Source organism: Podarcis tiliguerta, assembly GCF_965153285.1.
Source record: "Podarcis tiliguerta genome assembly, chromosome: 11".
Lineage (NCBI taxonomy): Eukaryota > Metazoa > Chordata > Lepidosauria > Squamata > Lacertidae > Podarcis > Podarcis tiliguerta.
In genome coordinates, this window is record NC_139544.1 from 3,692,833 (window position 1) to 3,717,795 (window position 24,963).

General features: G+C 42.5%; 1 protein-coding gene and 2 long non-coding RNA genes across 5 annotated transcripts in view; 1 reads left to right on the forward strand and 2 right to left on the reverse strand.

The window, feature by feature from the left end:
- Positions 1–7,858, reverse strand: part of LOC310659780 — a 29,585-nt gene extending 21,727 nt beyond the window's left edge. The window contains exons 1-2 of the long non-coding RNA XR_014502998.1: positions 7,531–7,858; positions 5,070–5,208 (exon numbers count right to left, since the gene is read on the reverse strand). This is a non-coding gene — a long non-coding RNA (uncharacterized lncRNA). The remainder of the gene's footprint in view (positions 1–5,069; positions 5,209–7,530) is intronic.
- Positions 7,859–9,009: 1,151 nt separating this feature from the next.
- Positions 9,010–13,171, reverse strand: LOC310659799. The gene is made up of 2 exons (XR_014503017.1): positions 12,723–13,171; positions 9,010–12,108 (listed from the first exon to the last, which is right to left on the reverse strand). It is a non-coding gene; the product is annotated as an uncharacterized lncRNA (long non-coding RNA).
- VPS13A (vacuolar protein sorting 13 homolog A) overlaps positions 13,056–24,963 on the forward strand; it is a 146,903-nt gene continuing 134,995 nt past the window's right edge. For all 3 annotated transcript variants that reach the window (XM_083403280.1, XM_083403281.1, XM_083403282.1), the window contains exons 1-5: positions 13,056–13,616; positions 17,079–17,122; positions 20,066–20,108; positions 23,571–23,666; positions 24,405–24,506. In XM_083403280.1, the coding sequence (XP_083259406.1) occupies positions 13,517–13,616; positions 17,079–17,122; positions 20,066–20,108; positions 23,571–23,666; positions 24,405–24,506 (385 nt within the window). In that variant the 5' untranslated portion in view covers positions 13,056–13,516. The remainder of the gene's footprint in view (positions 13,617–17,078; positions 17,123–20,065; positions 20,109–23,570; positions 23,667–24,404; positions 24,507–24,963) is intronic.

The following is a 24,963-nucleotide window of genomic DNA, read 5'->3' on the forward strand; positions in this document are numbered from 1 at the left end:
ATGACAAGTTGCACCTGCCAAAATTCCCTCTTCAACACAATTATTAATGGGGCAGATACCACCATTAACTCAATTCTGTTCAGTCACAGGATAAGTAACTGATAGCACAAGCTTTGGGATTACGCCTGCTAAGTATGCACACTAAGAATGCACACTATTGCAACCTTAGCGCAATCCGTGTCTACTCTATCCATGCTTCAATCTCCCACTGATTTCAATGAGGCTTACTCTCAGGTAGACGAGTGCAAAATTGCAGCTGTAAAGTAAGTTCAAGTTGACAAGAAAGAATTGTGATATACTGTATATTTATTTTTTGCCCAAAATTTAATTTATTTCCATTAAAAACTGGGAACTCTTCTTCCCACTGCCTCAAGATGTATGGACATTTTGTATCTTTCAACTTTCAGAAATCTTTAAAACAGATTTCCTTATGTATGCATGACTGGGGCAAATGTTATTTTTTGTTGTTGATCCTCGACACCATTCACTGCCATCTTCTGGCCATATAAAAAAGAGCAAGTATTTTTAAAAGCCACTGGAGGTAGAAAAGAGTGCTCAGAATTTAGTAAAAATAACTGCAGTAACAAATTAATAAAACCTACTGACAGCTCACATGTAGAAGAATTCTATTCTTCAGTTTAATGATATTTTCTTTCACCAAATTTCACCAAATTTTCATCTACCAAGTTAACAAAAGTCAAATAATTTTAATAATTTTAATACTGCCGTACTAACAGGATTTTAAAACTGCAGCAATTACAATGATTACAGTGGCGTCTTTTGCAATATTGTGATCACAAGAATTGGTGTGATAATATGCAATGGTCTACAGGAGTATTATCTCTCACTTGCTGATTACAGTATATTCATAGTTATTTCAATACCATAACCCAGAGCTTTCCAAACTTTTCATGTTGGTGACACAATTTTTAGACATGCATCATCTCACAATATAGTAATGTTTGACTAGCAAACCAGAAGTTAAAATAACCCCTTTCCAGTCCTGGGAGGAGTGCAAGGAGCGTTCATGTGACACACCTACACACTGCAGCTGACACCCTGTGTCGTGGCACACAGTTTGCTGGCCCAGGGTGAAAACTTCAGTACATAACACTTGGGAAAATGTCGCCTATCAAAATCTCCCTGGTCTGTCTGGATATCAGCCAGAGGAGGTTACCGGTATGCAAGCTCCGAGGACAGTGAGAGGAGCCAGCCTCTATGGGGGGGGGGCTTGCAAACCGACAGGAACACCCCCAAACTGCCCAAATGAGGCCTCAGCATAGGGAGTAGCCAAAGACAACAAAGAGTCCTGGGGTAGCTTAAAGACTAACAATTTCTTATCACATAATATTTCATGGGCCAGAAGTGTTCTAAATTGGGAGGCATATACACACACATGGTTGGAAGATGGAATGAAGAAGAGTGTGGTCTTAAGGAAATGTGAACCAAGAGTCAATATCTGAAGATGCGTGGTGTAATCGTAAATTAGGAGGCATACACACATACATGGTTAGAGAATGGAATGGAAAGGAATGAGATCAAACAAAATGCAAATATAGTAAATAGTGATACTTACTTAAAAGCTAAAGAGTTACCAAGACAAATATGTGGCATCGGGTCAGCTAATTAACATGTGTAGTTTGATTAAATCTTGGTTTAAGTCACTGGTGATTGAATTGAATTTCCTGATTAATTGTAATTCAGCAGTTTCATCCTTTGTTTGAGGATGGCCACCTTAAGAATTGCTATAGTTGTTGCTATTGTTATTAATAATTCAAATTTTTACCTGCTTTCACCATAACACCCCAGAGAGGGTTACAGCAATTCAAAACACCATGTTAAAAACAGTTAAAAACAAATTACAGTCACAGGAATAGTTACAGTTCAGTTTTGCTGCAGATGGCCATCTCTTTTTCCCTCCTAGAAAAAGAGCCTGTAGAAATCATTGTGGTATCCGGGGACAGAAAATTCAAATATGCTGTCTGCCCCAAAAGGTGAAATAGTGGATTAGCATTGGAAAAATGGAGAAATGCACCTTGGAAGCTGTTCGACCTCTGAGGCGCATTTGAAAATGGAAGCATTCACTTCCAGGTTTTCGGCCTTTGGCTTCTGAAACATTCGGCATCCAAGATGTTCGAAAACCGAGGTTTGACTGTATTTCAGAAGGACTAGTCCTTCATACTTCAGCATGAAGAACCAACGAAATAGTAACCATGAAAGGGAGATAAATTAAGTGATTTTGAAGTATCCAGATTTCAAGCCATTATTCCACAATGCAAAACATAAAAAACACCTGAAAACTGGTAAGTAAAGGTAAAGGTACCCCTGCCCATACGGGCCAGTCTTGACAGACTCTAGGGTTGTGCGCCCATCTCACTCAAAGAGGCCAAGGGCCAGCGCTGTCCGAAGACACTTCCGGGTCACGTGGCCAGCGTGACATCGCTGCTCTGGCGAGCCAGAGCCGCACACGGAAACGCCGTTTACCTTCCCGCTAGTAAGCGGTCCCTATTTATCTACTTGGACCCAGGGGTGCTTTCGAACTGCTAGGTTGGCAGGCGCTGGGACCGAACAGCGGGAGCGCACCCCGCCGCGGGGATTCGAACCGCCAACCTTTCGATCGGCAAGCCCTAGGCACTGAGGCTTTAACCCATAGCGCCACCCGCGTCCCAGCAATTGGGTTTTTTGTGTTGTTGTTTTTTTAAAGTTCCCCCCTACACCAGTACCTCAGTTAAAAACTCCTTTACTTTGGAGTATGTCTCACAGATTTACTTAGTATTTGGTACGAAGTTCCACATAATAGCAATTCTAAGTCCTGGCCAGGGAACAGCAGAATGGAGTAAAGTCACAAAATTCAGTATTGAAACAAATTGCAGTCATTTGCACTGGCAAAGATGGAGGGTAGAACAGTTTTTGCGGTACTTCTTTTTTGCTGCACCAGTTCCAGGCTGTTCCAGGAAATAATTAAATAATTATTTAATTAAATAAGGTGATTTAAACTGCAAAAAGGCGCAAAAAAGCCTGAAAAGAGTGGGGAAAGTGTCAGAATGGTGCAAAAATAAATAAATAGGAAAGCTGCTAGCAAACCCAGGAACCTTGGCAACTGCAACCCCCTGAGTCTTTGCATCAACCTCTGAGGACTGTGAAGAGTGAGAGATTGAGAAAGGAGGTTGGGGGTTGCAATTGTTGTGGATTTTGGTGGATTTTCAGCCAACGCTATTGACCATACTCTGTTATACCAAGAATCATTGTTCAGCCCATCACTGGTTTTCCAGTGGAATAACAGCAACCATGAGTCTCACAAAGCTTTTAGAAATGGCATAGCTCCCATCAGTCATGTTGCCTACAGGCAACTCTCCCAGTAATTGCATAATATTATCACTAAGCTAAGAAGTCGGCAACAATGTTTAAAGGAGGCTCCAGATGAATATATTTGGGGAAAATGTGTATAAAAGTGAAGATATTAGTGAAAATAACAAACTTGCATTTTATTTGAGAAATTGCTTGCAAGAATGTGTACATTAGTCAAAACTGCATATAAAAATATGTTTATTAGGAGAAATTTGCACTAAAATGGTGATGAATTTCCAGGAGGCTTTTAAAGTAGTAATTATAGCAAATTGCTACAAAATGTTGAGAACAGAATTTAATACAGTGGTACCTCGGTTTTCGAACGTAATCCGTTCTGGAAGACTGTTCATGTTCCGAAACGTTCGGAAACCAAAAACTTAATACGGAAGCCTCAATACAATACGAAAAACTCAATATGGAAGCTGCGGGGCATGTTTGACTTCTGAAAAGTGTTCGAAAACTGAAACAGTTACTTCCGGGTTTACCACGTTTGAAAACCGAAACGTCTGTCAACGGAGACATTTGAAAACCGAGGTACCACTGTATTGGAAAAATGAAAAACTGAGAGAACAAAAATTGGCAGATCCTTCCATCTCTCTTTAAGAGTCATTAGTATTTTCTCATCGAAGACTGGAACCCTTTGAGAAAGTATAGGTGCCTGATACAGCAAGACAGTCCAATTTTTCAAAGAAGCTGGACATTTCCCCCCAAGCTGGGAAAGTGCTAACTAGGCTTTGAGAAGGGGGGTGGGAGGATTCTAGGACCATGTCAGAGCCCTCTTGCCTCCTTCCCAAAGTTCAGCATCTCGCTTACCAAGCTATTTCTATGTTTTCTTTCCATGTTTTATACATTTCTTAAAGAACCTTTTGAAAAGTACTTAGGGCATTCTCAATTTAAGAAACAACCTTCCCCAAACTGATCACTGAACATAGGTTCTTGTCAGGGCATTCTAAACATTTATTTTTCTTCTAATGTGAAAACTAATATACTTCTCTGTACCCAAGTATGCAAAAACCACTAGCTCATTTTTGGTGGATCAGTTTAACTTACAATATGATAGGCATAAGACAATCGTAAGTTTGGTATTAAAGGGCATGCTATATATGTCTACTCGGAACTAATCCCAGTGAGTTCAGTGGGACTCAGCATATGGCCAAAGCTTAACACTTAGTAGAAAGCTTCTACTTTCTAAGTAAGTCAGCATAAGGTTAAAGCTTAAGGCTTAGTAGAAAGCTTCTGAATTGGATATCTGTTTAAGAAAAAGAAGCTTAATTTACCAGAAAGTAGACTTGACATTAAACATGGTCAACTTAAAGAAGAAAGTGAATATACAGAGCAACATATACACCCAGGATACAATTATATTGCTAGGGAAAGCCAAACTGTCAATTTCAATAAAATTGTAGCTTGCATGATCAGCTTCTAACTTGTGCATTCAGTAATGGGTGACATACGAGTATTGAATCAATACAGCACTGGAGCTGGAGCATGGAGGCACGAGAGGGGATGCCTCTGAACAAGGAGTTTAGAACTGTGGTTAACACAAGTAATCAATTCTAATTAATAAAAACATTTGGGAAATGTTCTGCCAAAGGAAAAATAGGAAATTGTGTGTCCACCAGATGGTGCTATTTGAATCAAACAATAAACAATTTTCTTCATTTTTGCTAGAAATTGTTCAATTTACATTTTCCCAAAGAATTTGTAAAACATAATTATACTTCTGACTGCTATGTTCTGGAATGGTGTCTGTATTTTACCTAGTACTGTAAAGTTACTTGAAAAATAGTGTCAGGGTGATAAGTTCTGCGGCAATACAGCCCTTTGTCTTCCATTTGCCTTTCCTACAGAACTAATAACCTAACAGAAAGGGAGTAAAATGAATTCATCATCATCATCATCTTTCCACTGCCAAACTCAAATGCAGCATTAAAAAAGGCAGGAAATTAATTTTAAGCAAAACATGCCATTTCCCCCTTTGTACATTTCATGCAGAACAAACAATAGTCAAACTAACACATTCACTAAGCAGAGCCATGGCTACTGGGGTACTGGGGATGCTAGCTGGTGGCTTTTTTGCCCCAGGTGAAGCCTCCAGAGGGGCACCATTGAGGCTTCCAGCCTGTGTTTGTGTGTACACAAATGTGTGTGGGGTGGTGCCAAACTGGGTCACTGACCCAGGTGAAATCAAGCATTTTTTCGCCCCTGCACTAAGCTAAGCGCTGAATTTGCCTTACCCAAATGCCCATGTAGCTGTGGGGTTGAGTTTCCTTACATAAAGTGAAAACTAGACCTGTATACTTAAAAGATTTTCCATTTCCATTTCCTTTTGCCAAATACAAAAATAGCACACAGAAAGCATAGATTATTTTTGCAGAGCAGGATACCATGAATTATTTCAAAACTATAAATAGGTATAGCAGACCCTCCAATAGTCCCTATTTTTCAGGGACGTCCCTGATTTAGAGATGCTGTCCCGGTCTCTGATTTGATCCTGGAATGTCCCACTTTTCCATAGGATGTCCCTATTTTCATTGGACAAATGTTGCTGGGTATGTGATTACCTGGAAGTAAGCAGTACTACAGAAGAGGGAAATGATATCCACTCTAATTCATTTGGAAATCTAGATATGTCAGCTATTATACTGGAATCAGCAAGGGAATCAGCAACCCACATGATCTGAAGGTGCTGCTGTGCAATGCCAGGTCAATGATTCATAAGACCACTGCCATCCATGACTTGATCGTGGATGGAGGACTTGACCTGGCATGTGTAGCAGAGACTTGGTTGGATGAAGCAGATGGGCCTGTCCTCGCCGCTGCTTGTCTACCAGGTTCCTCTTATGCACAGCAACCCGGGGGGGGGGGGGTTGCAGTAATTTTTAGGAAGTCATGAGTTTGCACCAGGCATCCTATTGGGAAGACCCAGTTCTCTGAGTGCATGTTCTGGAAGTTGGGCAATAGGGGCAGTATAGCATTCCTTTTGGTGTACCGACCTCTCCGCTGCACCAAGGATTCGCTGCCCGAGCTGCTTCAGGTCATGGCGGATCTTCTCCTGGAGGCTGGTTTGGTTGTCCTAGGGGATTTTAACATCCATGCCGACATGACCTTACAAAGGGCCGCTCGGGACTTCGTGGAAAGCATGGCCTCCATGGGGCTGTCCCTTAATAAGTCTGGCCCAACTCATAGCCGCGGACATGCCTTAGACCTGGATGTTGGTGATCTAACACTAAGGAAAAGCGAAACTAAAGAAGTGCCACGGTCAGATCACTTCCTGGTACAACTGGACTTCTCTGTGACCCTTCCCCTCTGCAGGGAGGTGGGACTGATTCGGATGGTCCACCCCCACCACTTAATGGATCCAAATGGTTTCCAGAGAGTGATAGGAAATGCTTTATCCCATGTTGATGGTTGAGCGCCAGTGCGGTGTAGTGGTTAAGAGTGGTAGTCTCGCAATCTGGGGAACGAGGTTCGTGTCTCCGCTCCTCCACATGCAGCTGCTGGGTGACCTTGGGCTAGTCACACTTCTCTGAAGTCTCTCAGCCCCACTCTCCTCACAGACTGTTTGTTGTGGGGGAGGAAGGGAAAGGAGAATGTTAGCCGCTTTGAGACTCTTTTGGGTAGTGATAAATCGGGATATCAAATCCAAACTCTTCTTGTTCTTCTCTTCTTTCAGCTGATTCCCTGGTGGCCCGCTGGAATGTGGAGTTAACCTGGGCTATTGACTGTTTGGCTCTGAAGAGCCCTCTCCGATTACATGGAGCCTGGACAGCCCCGTGGTTTTCCACAGATCTGAGTGCAATGAAACAATTGCTGAGACGGCTAGAATGCCAGTGGCGGATAACTCATCCTGAAGCTGACCGGACATGGGTTAGAGCTCAATGTCGAGCCTACCAAGTGGCGGTAGCGATGGCGAAGAAGACTTTCTTCACCGCCTCTATTGCATCTGCAGAAAACAGCAGGAGACTTTTTCAGGTGGTTCGCAATTTAGCAGAACCACCTGCTTCATCAGGGCCCAGTAAGGGTCACATTATCTCCTGCAATGATTTTGCAAAGTTTTTTTGCAGATAAAGTTGCTCAGATTAGGGAAGAGGTAGACTCCACAGTGGGAACAGGGCCAGGGTGGGAGAGTGCTAGAGTCCTGTCTAGTCAAGTTGTGTGGGATCAATTCCAATCTGTTACCTCTGAGGATGTGGAGAGGCTGCTTGGACCAGTGAAACCAACCATCTGTCTCCTTGATCATTGCCCATCCTGGCTGATAAAAGCTAGCCAGGAAGGTCTGGGCGATGGGCTTCGCAGGGTGGTGAATGCTTCTCTCTGTGAGGGAGCCTTCCCAGACCTGCTAAAAGAGGCGGTTATCAAAGCGCTTCTTAAAAAACCATCTTTAGATGCAGCCAATATGGCCAACTATTGCCCAGTCTCAAATCTTCCATTCTTGGGCAAGGTGATTGAGCGAGTGGTTTCTGAACAACTCCAGGCACGCCTGGAAGAAGTGGACCATTTGGATCCCTTCCAGTCTGGATTCAGGCCTCATCATGGGACTGCCTTGGTCGCACTGGCCGATGATCTCCAGTGGGCTAGAGACAAAGGTGAGAGATGTTTCCTAGTTCCGCTGGATCTCTCAGCGGCTTTTGACCCATTGACCATAACATCCTTCTGGACCATCTAGAGAGGCTGGGAGCACTGTTATACAGTGGTTCCACTCCTTCCTCCTGGGCCGTGTTCAGAAAGTGGTGGTGGTGGGATGAGTGTTCAGACCCCTGGGCTCTCACTTGTGGGGTGCCTCAGGGTTCTGTCCTCTCCCCCATGCTTTTCAACATCTACAGGCAGCCGCTGTTAGAGATCATCAGGGGGTTTGGGCTGGGTGTTATCAGTATGTGGATGATACCCAGCTCTACCTCTCTTTCAAATCAGAACCAGTGAAGGCAGTGAAGATCCTGTGTGAGTGCCTGGAGGATGGATGGTGGCTAATGGATTGAGGTTGAATCCCGACAAGACAGAAGTACTGTTTTGGGGGGACAAGAGGCGGGCAGGTGTGGAGGACTCCCTGGTCCTGAATGGGGTAAATGTGCCCCTGAAGAACCAGGTGCGCAGCCTGGGAGTCATTTTGGACTCGCAGCTGTCCATGGAGGCGCGGGTCAATTCTGTGTCCAGGGCAGCTGTTTATCAGCTCCATCTGGTACACAGGCTGAGACCCTACCTGCCCACAGACTGTCTCGCCAGAGTGGTGCATGCTCTAGTTATCTCCCGCCTGGACTACTGCAATGCGTTCTACGTGGGACTACCTTTGAAGGTGACCCGGAAACTACAACTAAACCAGAATGCGGCAGCTAGACTGGTGACTGGGAGTGGCTGCTGAGACCACATAACACCGGTCTTGAAAGACTTACATTGGCTCCCAGTACGTTTCTAAGCACAATTCAAAGTGTTGGTGCTGACCTTTAAAGCCCTAAATGGCCTTGGTCCAGCATACCTGAAGGAGCGTCTCCACCCCCATTCTTCTGCCCAGACACTGAGGTCCAGTGCTGAGGACTTTCTGGTGGTTCCCTTGCTGCGAGAAGCCAAATTACAGGGAACCAGGCAGAGGGCCTTTTTGGTAGTGGCACCCGCCCTGTGGAATGCCCTCCCACCAAATGTCAAAGAGAAAAACAACCACCAGACTTTTAGAACACATCTGAAGGCAGCCCTATTTAGGGAAGCTTTTAATGTTTGATAGACTATTGTATTTTAATATTTTGTTGGAAGCCGCCCAGAGTGGCTGGTGAAACCCAGCCAGATGGGCGGGATAGATATAAATAAATAAATAAATAAACAAATAAATAAATAATAATAATAAATTTCTTGGCAGGGGACTAATAAAGTATTTCAACAAAAGGGTATTGTTGTATTACAAAAACACTTAAGAAATAAATTTCAGCAAGCTGCAGAGCAACCATACTGAAAGGTCATCTATTAGAAATATGCTTACCCCAAATTCTGAACTCTGAAGATTTTCCGTTCCTAGAAACAATCTACCTGTATATGTTACGCTGTCAAAAGAACTGGTCTTTTGCCTCCTAGTTCTAGATCTATGTACTAAGAGTGAAAATCAATCTCCTGATCATCTCAGAGCATCTTAAATAAATTTAAAATAAATTAGATCATAAAACTTTGACTGTAATTTTAAAATCAATGCTCAGTACTTCATTGACTTGTTAATGGGGTGTATCTTTTACTTTGGAAATGTTACGCTGATAAGATGCACCTTAGGTGTCTTGATTTTGGCAGAATGCCTTTCTTTATGGACAGTATGGGAAAGCTTCAATCAAGTTTCATTGGGGCAGTGGTTTGGGTGTTTTAATTCTAAAATGGAAGCACTTTCAAACAAAAGAAATTTTAATTGGTGGCGGGATAGAGAGCGGCAGGCGTTGAGGCTCACCGGGCTGCCTCTTCGACGGAGATGCGTGGAGCACCGTGCGTTTTGCGCATACAGGCTGCTCCCCTCTTACGTTCGCTTGGGGCGGCTCACATGTGCATTGCCATTGAAATCGTGTGCATGTGCCATGTCTTGTGACTGATTATGTGGGGATGGGTCAGGTGCATAGCGTGGAGGAGCCGGGGGCCCATGGCCCCAGGCACAGATTTCTGAGGGAGTGCAACCAGGTGCCCCACTACAGACTCCCTCATTAAGGCCAGAGCCGTGGAGACCCAAGCCAAGCTGTGCCCGGGCCAGGCCTTCGGGGCTGGTGCAACAGGCTCCATTCACCTTCTGCTCCCCCCCCCCCAGCGTGCATGTGCCCGCCCCAGGTGCTGGCAACCCACACTACACTTATGGGCAAGACTTACCTGCCCCTAATACTTTATTCAAGTTGGCACCCCTGCCTCTGGGCAAGGAGGGAGGACAGTTCTCTTGCATTGCCAATGGCCCTCAATTGTTTCTTAATGGTCCTAGTTTGGCCAGGTTGTTTTGCATAGGCCAGCCCAGGAATTCCTCTGCAACATGTATTTCTCCCTTCACATCCCAAATAAACAAAATCCTACCATTTATTCATTTCTAAGGTTTGGGGGTGGGTCTCCCCCCAAAGCTGTAACAATATTATGTGCCTTAAAAACACATCTAAATTAAATTAAAGGTAAAGGGGACCCCTGACCATTAGGCCCAGTCGTGGACAACTCTGGGGTTGCGGCGCTCACATCACTTTATTGGCCAAGGGAGCCAGCATACATCTTCCGGGTCATGTGGCCAGGATGTCTAAGCTGCTTCTGGCGAACCAGAGCAGCACACGGAAACGCCGTTTACCTTCCCGCCAGGGCAAATGGGAGCTCACCCCGTTGCGGGGATTCGAACAGCCGACCTTCTGATCAGCAAGTCCTAGGCTCTGTGGTTTAACCCACAGCGCCACCCGCGTCCCTCTCTAAACTCAATATTAATGTATAATTAATATTAACTGTATAACTTAGCCTATCTTATATGTTTACTTTTTAGTGCACTATATATTCTGTTTTGGTTAGCCATAGGGTAGGGACATAGTGATAAACCGGCAACTGGTTTGTTTCACACAAAGCACTAAGTCATGGTTTATTAAACCATAGTTTGAGTGTTCAAATTGCCCGTAAGTTTAACTATGATTGTTTACTACATACAAACCACAATATGAAACTGTGTGGGACAAGTTATGGTTAACGTGTGATTTGTTAAACAACAAATGACTTAACATTAGACGTGAATCAGCGTGTTTACCTGAAATCTTGCTTAGCCCCCACTCTCATTTCTGAGATTTCACTAAGCACCGTCTTTATATTTTTAAGCCTATATTTACAGTCTTCTGTAGAGAAACACAATTTAAAGGGAAAGTGAGTGTCAGGGCAGGTTGAATTTCATACCCAGGGCAGAATTTCATACCCAGTAGTAATTGGTGAACCAAATGCCATAGTCCTGAATCTTATAATTATGTATGGTAAAAATGGGCCTGGTCTAGTTGGAGGGAAATAATTTGCATTCTAATAATGGAATTTGAGGCTAATTCTCTGTTGCACGTTCTTCCTCACCCTGCCAGATCTCTGAAAAGTATTCTTCATAGATTTTTTTAAAAGTTGAAGAACAGTTGTATAACCACGCTAATAAAATAAAATTTAAATTGAATCAATTATCAAACCATGTTGGTCAGCACTTGCATTTGAATGTAAACCTCATCTCTGGCAGCTATACAAATAAACACTTCAAGGAACACACTGCAGTTTAATGGTATTGTTCCTGCCATTAGCAAAATAATATACTGTATTCTGATGGTCTATGTGTGTGTTTTGAATGCAGCTATTTATGGACATAGGAACTTTAAGCTATGCCCACCCAAAGGAAATGTTGAATTTTTCAACTTTCAAATTCCAAAAAGGAAGGGTTGCGACATGACTTGGGAATTGAAAATATATTTTGGATATAAATATAATTTAGTTTTGCTTGGTAAGTTAAATTGTGTAAAACTGCATCGAAATAAATAAAAATGATTGCCAAGTACTTGCAGTTATGTTATGTTATAATTACTTAGCATTACCTGACATTTTCAGAAGGTAAAATTTATTTGGTTTTCCGAAAGCAGTTTATGTACTTCTTCATCAAATGTAAATTTACCATGCTAAATGTTGCCCAGGTGGATGGCCATCTGTCAGCATGGGTGTAGCCAAGAGGGGGCATCCACAGATATTATTGAAAAGCATTTAATTAACTGAGGTTCTGCCACTCCCCTCCCCCGTAACGCCTTCCTTTTCAGAAAAAAAGTTCAACTGAAGGAGGTGAGGACAGGTGACCTCACCTAGGCCCGAAGTCAGCCCCCCCCCTCAATAATCACCCCAGGCCTCAAAACTGCCCAAAATTCCTTTTGTCTTCTAAAAATCCACAGCTAAAGCTTTCTTGTTTTTCTCATAAGATGCTGTGCATAGGCAAAATGTTACTTTTATCAGCACGAGAATGCTTCAAAAACCTAATGGATGGGCTCTGTTCAAAGCAAGCCTGAGAACTGACTTTCATCTCATTCAATTGCAACATCTTGCTGAACCACCAGGCTCCTCAAGCCCCTCTTGGTTTCTCACCCCCTTTCCTGGGAAGAGTCCCAAGACAGGAGCTTTCTGTTCATGCTCAGGGGAACTTGAGGCAGGACTTCGGAGGAGGAGGAGAAAGGGGAGGGAACGAGAAGGGGAATATATACTCTGTGCACATGACTGTGAACCCGTGCATGCTTTTTGTGAGTTATCACACTTGCCCCTTCTACCAGCTCATGGATGGTAGAAATAAAGCTTTTTCTCCGAAACTATTCCTTGAGTGTCTGTTGACTCCCATTTTCCCTTTCCCGGGTGCAATAGTTTTTCCCACCCGAGGGCAAAGCCTCATAAGGCTACACAACAACTTTGGCTGACCCCTCCCCCCCATGTCTGTCATGCATGACCTACTTGAGATTCCTGCATTCCAGGGGGTTGGACTAGATGACCGGGTTCCAACTCTAGAATTCTATATAAATAGTTTCTTTTTTTTTAATACATAGAAACGTGTAAATAACACCCAGAGGGCTTTAGAAATCTTGAAGTGACATCGACGCACCCGGGAATTAAAGGGCTGTGCAGCAGACGGCAACCCTCTCGGTGCATATTGCACCGGCGCTTTAGACGGTTCGCGGGTCCCACGGATCTCTAGGGCGGCATCACCCGCTGCTTCCTCACCACTCCCTTGGGGCAGAATTATGTGGCCCCCCGTTAATGGCGCGGTGAACGTGAGGAAGGGCAAGGCACCCGCGGAGGGGGGCGGGCGGAGGGGGCAGTTTAACCGACGCCACAGTCTCGCGCGACGAAGAACGCCGCCCGCCTGACGGAAAGGGGCGGGAGGCCGCGCGTGCGCGCCGCCGCCAGCCTATCTTTGGCGCTGCCTGGGCGCCGCCTGGCTGGGCGAAGGGAGCGGCGGGAAGAGAGCGAGCGAGGAGCGCTTTCCTCATGGCCGGCCCTCGGTAGCGCCCCAGCGTCCCCGGTGCGCCTGCGCGGCAGGGCAGGGCCAGTCTGGCTCCACAGCGCGCTGAGGCAGCGGGCGGCGGCGGGGCGACCTGTGTCCGGCGGGCGGGCGGGCGAGCGAGCCCGAGCAGGGGCTCCTCCGCCTCCCTTGGCGTCCTGAGGGCGGAGCGAGGCTCGCCGGGAGCCGCTTCCCAGGATGGTGTTCGAGTCGGTGGTGGTGGACGTTCTGAACCGCTTCCTGGGCGACTATGTGGTGAACCTGGACAGCTCCCAGCTCTCGCTCGGCATCTGGGGAGGTGAGTGAGGGGCGAGGCCGCCCTTGCCTGACCCCTCGCCCTCCAAGGCACAGGCGGCGGCGGCGGCGGCGCTGCTCCTCCTCCTCCCGAGGCCGCCCGGGGGCGCCTCTCGGCCGGTGCTGCCTCTGCGTGAGGGAGCCCAGCAGGGCGGCTGCCTGCCGAGTCCCACAGGCGGCTGGCGCTGCCTCTCCGGGCCCGCCCGTCTGGCCGGCGCTCCCGCGCGCTCCGGGGCCGCGCCAGGCCCTGTCACGTGCGCGGCTCCTTCGCGCGCCTCGCCCTCCCCGCCTCGCCGACCCCAGCTCTTGCCCCCGGCTCGGAAGTTTGGGTGGCCGAGAGCCCTGGCCGCACCGGGCGCGTGAGGCAGGAGCACGTTATGGGCCCGCTCCTTGCTCCTTTCCACGCCCTGCCCAGCTCGGTTGGGTCGAGTTCTGGAGTTGGGGTGGAGCCCACCCAGCGTAGCTGCTTTTGCCGTTGGCACTGCACGTTTTTTTCCTGTGTATATCTGACCGCTCACTTTGTAGAAGCAAAGCATTCGATGTATTTTGGAGCGGCAGCGGTTAAAAAAAAGTTTCATTCGCATCCATCTGACCTAATCTCTCTGCAGTTTATTTCATATCCATCCTTTCTGCTTTTCAAGGAATTCAGAGTGGCATTCATAAAGTTCCCAGGCAGCATTCCACTCTGATCATATAAAGAACTGCTTAGTTTCAGCGAGGTTGCAGTACTATTTGCTTTCTTTTTAAAAGTGGAATACTGTATATAGAAATTAGTGTGTATTTGTATGATCATTCTGCATCATTTTGGTCCCTCATTTTGTGACACTAACCTCTCAACATTTTTGACGATGCAGCTGCCATGCTGCTTCACTGCATTATTGAAAACAAGTAATAAGTACTTTTTAAAACTACATTTGCCACAAATGAGTGGCTGTTTTTTAATGGGGCCATTGCTTTACTAAACTTTTTGTAGAAAGAAAGAGAAACACTGAAGGCTGCTTTTAAAGATTACCACTTTAGCAGGTAGATCCTGCAGGTCTGTAATGTGTGTGTATATTTAAAAAGCTGATGTGACTCTATATATTCGCATAATAATAATAACAACATACATTGCATACAATGAGCAGATGGCTCTCAGCCACATCTATATCTCTCAGCCACATGTATATACCATTGTGTACATCTCATGTAAAAGGGAACACATGGCTGCTTCAGATGTTGCAGGTCTGTAATGTATACTGGCTTTGAATGCAATAGAAGGAGTTATGTACAAAATGTAGACAAACAGGTTTTCCATCTTGTCAGTGTATTGGCATGGTTCGTTTCAACCAAGCAACACAAAATTCAGTCTAATCTAAGAGCAGGCAAATTCTGGCAGCTGCACTAGTGTGAAATAGGGTCACATGTAAACCTAAATCAGAATGGTTACTTGGCAAGACTTGTCTTGAGGTATTAGTGCCCGGATCTTCAGTATATAGCTTGCAACTAAGCCAGATGAATCTTGAAAGCTGTGTGTAAAAGTGCTTGTATTTAAAAGTATCTTTAAAGTGTTTAGAGTGAAAATAACTGTTGGGAACCGAAAAAAAGATAAAGTAGACAGTTTTGTCTGAACTCTGTAATTAACAAGAGGACATGCTGTGCCTATGTAAAGGAAATTCATTTTTTCCTAGATTTAATGTAATGTCTCTTAAACCTTATGTGATATTAACAGTAAATATCACAGTAACAGTAAAATTAGGAAGTTTGCTTGACAGAGTTAATCTGTACCTTCAGTTCCATCCACAGAATTGGCACTATTACAGGTGCCATGTAATACTCATTATGTGTAAGAACCTAATTGTCTAGTATGGAACTCTGTTGATATAAAGCAGGTGCCTTCAATATATTATTTTCAGTGCCTGCTAAAAATTCTTGTTTAGTCAAGCCTATCCAGATGCTTAGAAATGCTGATGTGAATTTTAATCTGCTTTAGTATTTTAACTTCTTGTCTGTTTTAATTTATTGTATTTTCCCCTGATTTTATGGTGTTATCTTTTTGTAAACCGCTTTCAGGTTTACCACAACCAAGCCATATATGCATAAATAAGAGTGACAAGGAGGTTCAGTTTGGTTAGCACATTTAATTGGCATAGGATCTGGGCTCATAATTTAAGAGGTAGAGGAGTAAACAAGAAACTGGCCTCAGTTGCTCATGCTCTGTTTATATTCTAGACTTGGCTACCATAATGTTCTTTGTGTAGGACATCCTTTAATAACAGTTCAGAAACTTCAGCTGGTGTAAAATTCAGCCACTAGAAATCTTGTGCAGACTACTTGGTTTGATCAAAATTGAACTAGTTATCTATTTGGTTCCAGGTTTAGATTAAAGTGCTGGTGTTGACCTTTAATGTTCTGAATGACTTGAGACAAGTTCTTAGGTCCAAAGATCAGCCTGAGAGGCCATGCAGTCTGGGCTACCATTAAAGTTGATCAGGTTTGCAATATTAGGGCCCTTTTAATAGTGACCCCACAATTGTGGATTTTTTTTCTTTGAGAATTGCACATAGCCTCACATTTGCAGTCTTTAACTGGAACTCAGCCTGATGATGTGGACAAGGTGCTTGCAATAATGCAGCAAACCATCTGTTCCCTCATCCCTTGTCTGTCATGGCTGTCTATAGTTTCTGAGGGAGTATGACTGGGTGGATACATGGAATTGTGGGAAGGAGAGATCCTGGCTATCTTTAAAGAGGCAATGACTTGACAGATCCTGAAAAAGCCTACCCTGGACCCATTGGCTTGTGACAACTACCACCTGGTTTCAAATACCCACTTTCTGGGAAAGGTGATTAAGAGGGTTGTGACACAAGGGTAACCAAATACTCTTGCATGAAACTGATTATCTTGACCCATTCCAGTTGGGGTTCAGGCCTGGCTACGGGACTGAAATTGCCTTGTTCTCCCTAACCTTAACAAGAGGACAGCAGGAATGTGACCATATTATTCTTACTAGATCTTTCAGTGGCTTTTGATACCACTGACCATGGTATCCTTTTGAACTGGCTATGTGAGATGGATATTGGGGGTTGTTGTTTTATAGTGGTTCTGATCCTATCTCCAGGGTCAGTTTCAGAGCATAGTGTTAGGTGATTAACTCTCAGTCCTCCAGCAGTTGTGCTGTGTGGTGCTGCAGGGTATCATCTATATGAAGATTTTGGTAGCAGTCATTTGGAGCTTTGGGGTGAGGTGTCATCAGTACCTTGCTAATACCCAGCTCTGTGTCTTTGTGACATCCAAATCAGGAGAGGCTGTGCAAAACCTGATGCCTGGTCAAGGGCAAGTTAACTGACATTGAATCCTGGGAAGATGGATGTTATGTGGTGGGCAGTTCCTAACTTGGGGTAATTTGTCAGTTGCCTGCTATAAAAGAGATTCATGTGTTAAAGTAGTTTGCTAATTACAATTATATATATATATTTCATAACAGGAGCTGTAGCACTTAAGAATCTTGAAATAAAAGAAAATGCACTGGTAAGTTCAGAGCAAACAAAACTTTTAACTATGTACTGTTGTCAAGTGTTAACTTTGTAGTAGGCATGGGGAACCTGTGGTCCTCCAGATGTTGTTGGATTCCAGCTCCCATCATCACCAGCCAGTATGGCCAATGACCAATGATTAGGGAGTTGTGGTCCAAGAGCGTATGGAGGACTACAGATCCCCTGTCCCTGTTGTTTAGTAAATGAACCAATACAGTACAAAACCTATTGACCTTGTTGCCCTTTCTAAACCTTTTCTATTTCCTGACCTACTGTCTTAGCACTGGACGTGTGTTGCAGAGGGAAATGTAAGGTTTTAAGTCTATGCACATTTACTTGAGAAACTTAGCTTGGTGAGACTTAGCTCTGAGTAAACCTACAAAGGATTGAATATATTTATATCCGTTTAAATCATTAGACCTTAATACAAGTAATTGAATATAAATTCTCACAATTTTAAAGCTAGCAAAAACACTGGGGTAGTTTGAGACTCAGTCATAATTAGAATAAATCCATAAAATCCATGGAGCTAATATTAGTCATGACTAAGTCCCACTGATTTCAGTGGGTCTACTCAATGCATAACTACGTCCTGAGCCAACCTGCTCTATAGAACATAATATATAAAGCAATACAGATAAAACAGGAAACCCAATAATCAATGTAAAACACAGTCAGAATTTTAAATTAGAAATGAAACATCTTCGAACAGATTTCACATGTATTTAAACAAATCTGGGCCCGTCTTTTGCAGCATCAAAATGCCAAATGTATATTTTAAACATTTTCCATGTTTAAACTCAATGGATAATCATGCATATGGTTTAGTAAATTCTTTTTACTAAATACAATAAATATATATTGTAAGGTAGTCTTTCTGTAGGGTCATCAACAGAGTGGTCTCTTATTATAGCTTACAGAAAACATTTTGTATCTGCAATTCCAAACTGAAAACACAAAAACTTTTCTTAAATTAGCACATCAAAGTTCAATCAAATAAGCATGTAATATGAAATTTAATATTTGCAAAAAGGGACAAAGATCTTTATTTCACGATGCTTGCTAAATTTTGATGAATGTGAGTCATCATTCCTAATATTAGCTTAAGATGGCTGACTACCAGTTTGGAAGCCTTCTCCTGCAGTGTGGAGAAAAAGGGTTCATGCCGTAAGACGTACAGGACCCCAGCATTGTGACCCTCTATTAAAAAAAGGTGACCACCATTATTGTATCAACTATAATACTGTTTCCCTGCTGAGTACTGTGGAGAAAGCCTTGCCTAGGTAGTTCTCAACAGATTACCGTCACTTGCTGACAAGATCTATCCAGAGTAAAAATGCAGCTTTAGAGTTCAGCAGTCAACAGTTAACATGATTTTCTCACTTCGCCAGCTGCAGAAGTGTCGAGAGCAGAGATGCCCCTTGTGCATCGCCTTCATAGACATGACAAAGGCCTTTCACCTTGTCAGTTGAAAATGACTTCACACTGCTGAACAAGATAAGATGCCCACCCAAGCTTCACAATATGATGTGTCCTTCCACAAGAACATGCATAGCACCATCCAGTATGATGGTTCATCATCAGACTCCTTCCCTATAAAGAAGTGGTGTGAAACAGGGCTGTCCTCGCGCCAACTCTCTTTGGCATATTCTTACCCTTGTTGCTCTCCTATGCCTTCAAGGAATGATGGGTTCTTATCTAGGAGATATTGTTTGTAGATGATGCAGCTTTGACAGTGCACTCTGAGGAAGCTCTACAGAGACTTATCAACTGTTTTGCCCAAACCTCCATGGAGTTTGGCCTCACCACCAGCAATAAAACTGGATTACTACGGATTCCAGATGTTGCTCTTGGGGAGATTGCCAGAAGAATACTATTGGGTGGAGGAATGGTTCTCCCATGACACATGGGGAAAACCATATTTTTCTCTATGCAGTCATCCTGACAGTAATGTAACATCATAGGAATATAGAAAGCTGCCTCATACTGTCAGACCAATCCTCTATCTAGCTCAGTATTGTCTACATTGATTGACAGTGACTCTTCAGATGGGTCTGCGGGTTCCAGATACTAGTGAAGTAAACTGGGACCTTTGTCATGCAAAACAGATGCTGTACCCCAGAACTACAACCTTCCTTGTGAAAGTTCATAAGTTTCCATTGCCAAGGATGAATCAAAATGAAACCACTTGTTTCTGTAAGTGAAATGGCAATACAGTATATATGAAATAAACATTTGCACAACTGTGCAGAAATTCACTCAGGGACATGCTTGCAGCTGTGTGAAAAAGTCTGGGTAGGGAACCCATGGATATCTGGGTGGTGCTGGACCACAAATCATAGCATCCCGCACTACTAACCATTCTGGCTGGGGCTATTGAGAAAGTCCAACAATATATGCAGGGCCACAGGTTTGCCAGCTCTGATCTATGGAGTCTAAAGTGAACACTGGCATTATAAAGGGGAAAGAACAAGAAATCTCTGACTTCCTAACGCTTCACAGAGTGAACATCATTAGAGTAAATAAGCAGAACGGTTTGTGCATAGGCACCATATGTGTGATCTAGACCCTGTTAACATGATCAAGAATCCAGCTTTTTTCAAGGTCCCCAGTCATGCATGGAGAGTCTGTGCATGGACAGACAATATACATGTGAGTTCTGTGAATTATGCTGAATGAGTGTAGTCCAGAGACAATGGGCACAATCCCACTTATTTTGTTTTCATCAATTCTGTGTTGTCACATCGTATCCAGGCTCTTGGGCTCACAATATTTGACCAGCGTAGTTGGTACCAGAAAGTTGTCTCACTTGCTGCATGATATTTAATTATTTATCTTCAAAGCTGAAAAGCAGTAAAATATATGTGTATGTTTTGTACTGTTAAAATAACTAATTTTGTTGCTGAAATAACTTTTTTTTAAAAAATTATCTTTACAGTATCAGTTTGATGTACCATTTAAAGTTAAGGCAGGGCATATCGGTAAGTTGATTTCTATCATATTTTGCTGCAATAAACAATTATTATATTTAAAATTGTCAACTTGGAGTTGAGTTGATTTTAGTTTGTTATTCTATTTTATTGACCTGTATTTGGATAAGCAGTTAATTGTTGACTTATTAGATTTTGATATATTTAGGATTTGAACATTTACTATGCAATACCATGCCTGGGACACGGGTGGGCGCTGTGGGCTAAACCACAGAGCCTAGGACTTGCCAATCAGAAGGTCGGCGGTTCGAATCCCTGCGATGGGGTGAGCTCCCGTTGCTCGGTCCCTGCTCCTGCCAACCTAGCAGTTCGAAAGCACGTCAAAGTGCAAGTAGATAAATAGGTACTGCTCTGGTGGGAAGGTAAATGGTGTTTCCGTGCGCTGCTCTGGTTCGCCAGAAGCGGCTTAGTCATGCTGGCCCCATGACAAGGAAGCTGTACGCCGGCTCTTGGCCAATAAAGCGAGATGAGCGCCGCAACCCCAGAGTCAGTCACGACTGGACTTAATGGTCAGGGTCCCTTTTTACCATGCATGTCTCCTTGGAAGTAAATCCTATTGACTTTAGTAGGACTTTATCTCAGATAAGTGGAATGGAGGGAGGCAGTCTTAGTTGAATGTGCCCCTAATTAAAGAGCAAACAGATTAAAAAAGTAAGAAATGATTGTTCTTAACACAAGTTCTTATAAAAACAGTAGATGCCAGATGTCATCTTATAGACGAAGCATTCCACCTTCTCTTGCACACAGAAAGCATGTTTTTCGTTCACATGCCAATTTATGCATATTGAATCAACTAAAATCCATATGATTAATTGGTTTATTCTGTAATCCTACTCCAGTTTACCTGGAAATAGACTCATTGAACGGATTAGAACAGGGTTAGGGTACCTCTGGCTCACGGGCCAAATTTGGCCTGCCAGGCCATTTAAACCATACATACCTGCCCTACATCTGATGTCATATGTGAAGTCTGGTACGATAGCGAGTCAGCTGGATTGGCTACTGCTACAGGCACCAGGATTCAACTCCTGCTGCATCAGTTTATATGCAGGGAGTTCATTCCTGATTGGTTCAGGTGCACTAGTGAGTGGGGAGCTCACTGGTACACTTGAACCCTGCAGAAAGGAATGAACTCTGTGCATCAGCTGATGTGGCAGGAATTCAGTTGTACTTGGTTTCTATCGCCTCCCATCCTCATGGGCAGCTTCAACAGGTAGGTGGGACAACCTACCTGACAGTCACCTGAAGTCACTTTATGATGTCAGATGATTGACAGGTGGGTGGTCTCCCCAATGTTCAAAGTTGCCATTTGGGGTGGGGGGAGATAAAGATTTGGCTCACAAAGCCATTAAGGTCCCCCTTCCCCTGGCAAAAAAAAAATTATGAGTAAATATTTTTTTATTTTGTTTAAAGCATTTGTATACTGCTTTTTAACTGACAATGCACCCAGAATGAGTTACAGAAAAAAACACACCAACAAATACAGTTTCTTCTCTCGGGCAGCAATATACAAGGAAGAACTGAGGAGGACAGAGGAGGAAAAAAGGAAATCCAGGCACCATTTCTTAACATTGGAGTTCTTATAACTACTTGTGAGGCTCTGTAGCATGATAGAATATGTAAATCTAAATATTGATAGGATTGCATTATAAGACTTCCTTATTTTGGTGTCAGCTCTACAAATAATTATTGAATAGCATTTTAATATGCAGTGTAGTTTTATTTGTTGTGGTCTACTAAATGTCCCATTTTCATACAATTTCATTGTAGGTTAAGCATTCAGTTATTTTTGTTCATTAAATGTTGCTTTTCATTGATAGGTTATAAAGAACCCCGAATTTCCCAATTAATACAGCTTTGGACCGAAAAGTATATATATACATAAACATGAGAAAATGCACATTTCATTTTAAAATAGCTATTTTCTTACTTCCAGAATAATTCGACCCTTTTGGGCAACTAGCAGTACATATGATGACTCATAGTAAATTGGTTTATAACTGGCAGTTTACAAATGACATTTAATTTACAGAAAAGATAATGTATCTTCTTGGTTTTCTCATTCTGTTAGATTTATCTTTGAAATACAGACTTTCTATTATATCAATAAAAAATTCTTGAATTCTGGTTCAAATATCCATATTGTTTGTTTAAACCTTTTCTGTTTGTTTCATATATATTTTTCTTGCTTTCTTCATTTGGGGCATTATTTGTTTGCATTTATTACATCTATCAGATGTCAAGGAAATAAACAACTATCTGAATTTTAGAAGACATCTGAAGGCAGCCCTGTTTAGGGACGTTTTTAATGTTTGATGTTTTATTCTGTTTAATATTCCGTTGGAAGCCGCCCAGAGTGGCTGGGCAAACCCAGACAGATGGGTGGGGTATAAAAAATTATTATTATTATTATTATTATTATTTTATTGGAGAATCCTATCAGATAATGTTCGCTTTAAAAGAAAATCAGAGCTGTTTGGTTTCCTGTATGATTAAAGCAGCTTTAGACTGTGGCTTTTTATCTTTTACAAACCTAATTAGAACATGAATATTAATCTTTTTAGACTTCTGACTATGAAATGGTAATTCAGACTTTGTGTCTGCAGTGGGAAGACAGTGGGGTGATAGAATGTGAAGGAAGGAATGATGCAACCTGTAGGAACTTCATTAGAACAGGACAAACATTTATTTGCACAACTTATTTGCATTCAGAAGCACCATCCTGTCTACTGAGTGAAACAGGATGAATAAAAATAGTGGGTGATGTGAACCATCTGAGCGACATGCTAGTGACATGACAGATGAGATCTGGGTTGTACGTCTTGACCCTTAGGATTCCTTAAGGAATCTTTTTCTCTCCACTAGTCAGTTCATTATAATGACCTGTCTTGCAGACCAAAATTGACATGCGGTTAGGACCACCCACGTGTCAGTCAAATGACATCATAAATGATCTCAGATGATTTTTCTGTAGTCAGGGACATCAAAGCACTTCACAGACAGCAGGGCCCTACTAAGTGATTTCCCCATTTGTTTTAATATCCCTACATTCCTTATGTGATGACAGGTGTAAGGCAGGTGGGTGTGACTTGACCAAAATTACTTTGCGGGCCAGTTGGGGAAACTTGGTGTGCCAGGTTTGGTCTGTGAATCAGAGGTTTTCCACAGCTGCCTTAAGGCGACTGTTAACACTCAGTCCTTGCTGTTTTCTTTTTTAAAAGAGTCAACTTAAAGTTATGTTTTTAGTGTTGGATGTGTAGTGAGGCCCTGATTGTGTAAATCATTGTAATAGTAGGATGTTATATTCCTTGGTTTAAATATGCATTTGGAGATGTTGTATTGGCTTAACAAGTGACCAGAAACAGGGTTAATTTTATTTATAAAAATAATTACATATGATTAAACATAATACAAATATTTGCAGCAAGAGTATATGTTCCTTTGTATTCATAGGTCAACTGAATTTGCAAATTCCATGGAAAAATCTTTATACTCAACCAGTTGAAGCTGTTTTAGATGAAGTTTTCTTACTTATTGTGCCTACAGCCAGTAAGTAGATTTGTTTCTTTATGTAATTCTGTAAGATAAAATCATGTTTATTTGATTGAATTTCTTTTTGTTTTTATTCATGCAATAGTTTTAGTCAGTATGATCTATATATCAGATATTACCATGTTTTGACAAAACAAAACTTCCCCAGTGAGTTGAAAATGCTGCCAGCCTTCCCAAGTTACCAGCCAACAATTTGGCTGGTAATGTTCAGTATTGTCAAGTGTCTAGCGCCATTACTAATGCCTGAGCTATCTTACTATGCCTATAGCTAGGTTACTAGTCATGGTTAAAGAGGAAAGATGCCCCTCTCTGCCAGCTACTCCTAGTTGCAAATCTATTCTAATGCTCTTAGTACACAGACACTGGCAGCTCCTATAATCAATGGCCATCCCAGAGTAAGGAAGAACCACTCCATAGAGCTGGACAGGGGTGGAATGGAATGTTTTGTTTTGTTTTCAAAAGAAAAGGAATGCAGTGGCTTTTGGTAGGTTTCCCCTTACTCTTAAGAATGTGGACTCTAAAGCACAAACACAGGATAGGACAAAATATAGAAATTTTGAAGTTACTTTGTGATTGAGAAATTCTATTAAACTGGATTCAGCATTAATATGTGAAAATGTCTTAAATCTTATAGCTTCGATTTGTTTAATAAATCATTTGCCTGTTTCATCACAACTTGGCTTTATTGTGATCTTAAAAATGTGAACTACTGTATTAATTCATCCATTTTGTCAGGTATTAAATATGATGCAGAAAAAGAACTAAAGCAGCAGCTAGAAGCAAAGCAGAGAGAACTTCAAAGAATAGAAGATGCAAAGCAAAAGATCGCTGACATAAGTAAGGAAAAAGAAAATACCAATTTTTATTTGTGGGAGTAGAAGTTGCCAAACATCTAAAGCTGCAATTCTGTACCCACTCACCTGGAAGAAAGTCCCATTGATGGGGCACACTTCTCAACAGAGATGTAAAATATTGTGCTCTAAGAGTGATGAGATTTACTTTTCATTGAAAGTGCAGAGGAATGAGGGTACTTTTAAAAAAAAGACTTTCTGGTAAAAGTGAAAGTTGAAGCTGATGTTTTGTGAATAGTTGAATTTATGTTGCGGTTATTTATTACTCAACTGTGATTTATTTTAGAAGAGTCACATTCTGAGTCTTTGGTTAACCAACATTATTTTTTAATTGTGGTGCATGCTGTTGCTAAAGATAAGTGTGCCACGGTTTGGCTGCACTTTGCTAAATCTTCTAAGAGGCACAACCCATTATGAATTATGGTAGATTGGTTTCCCATTTT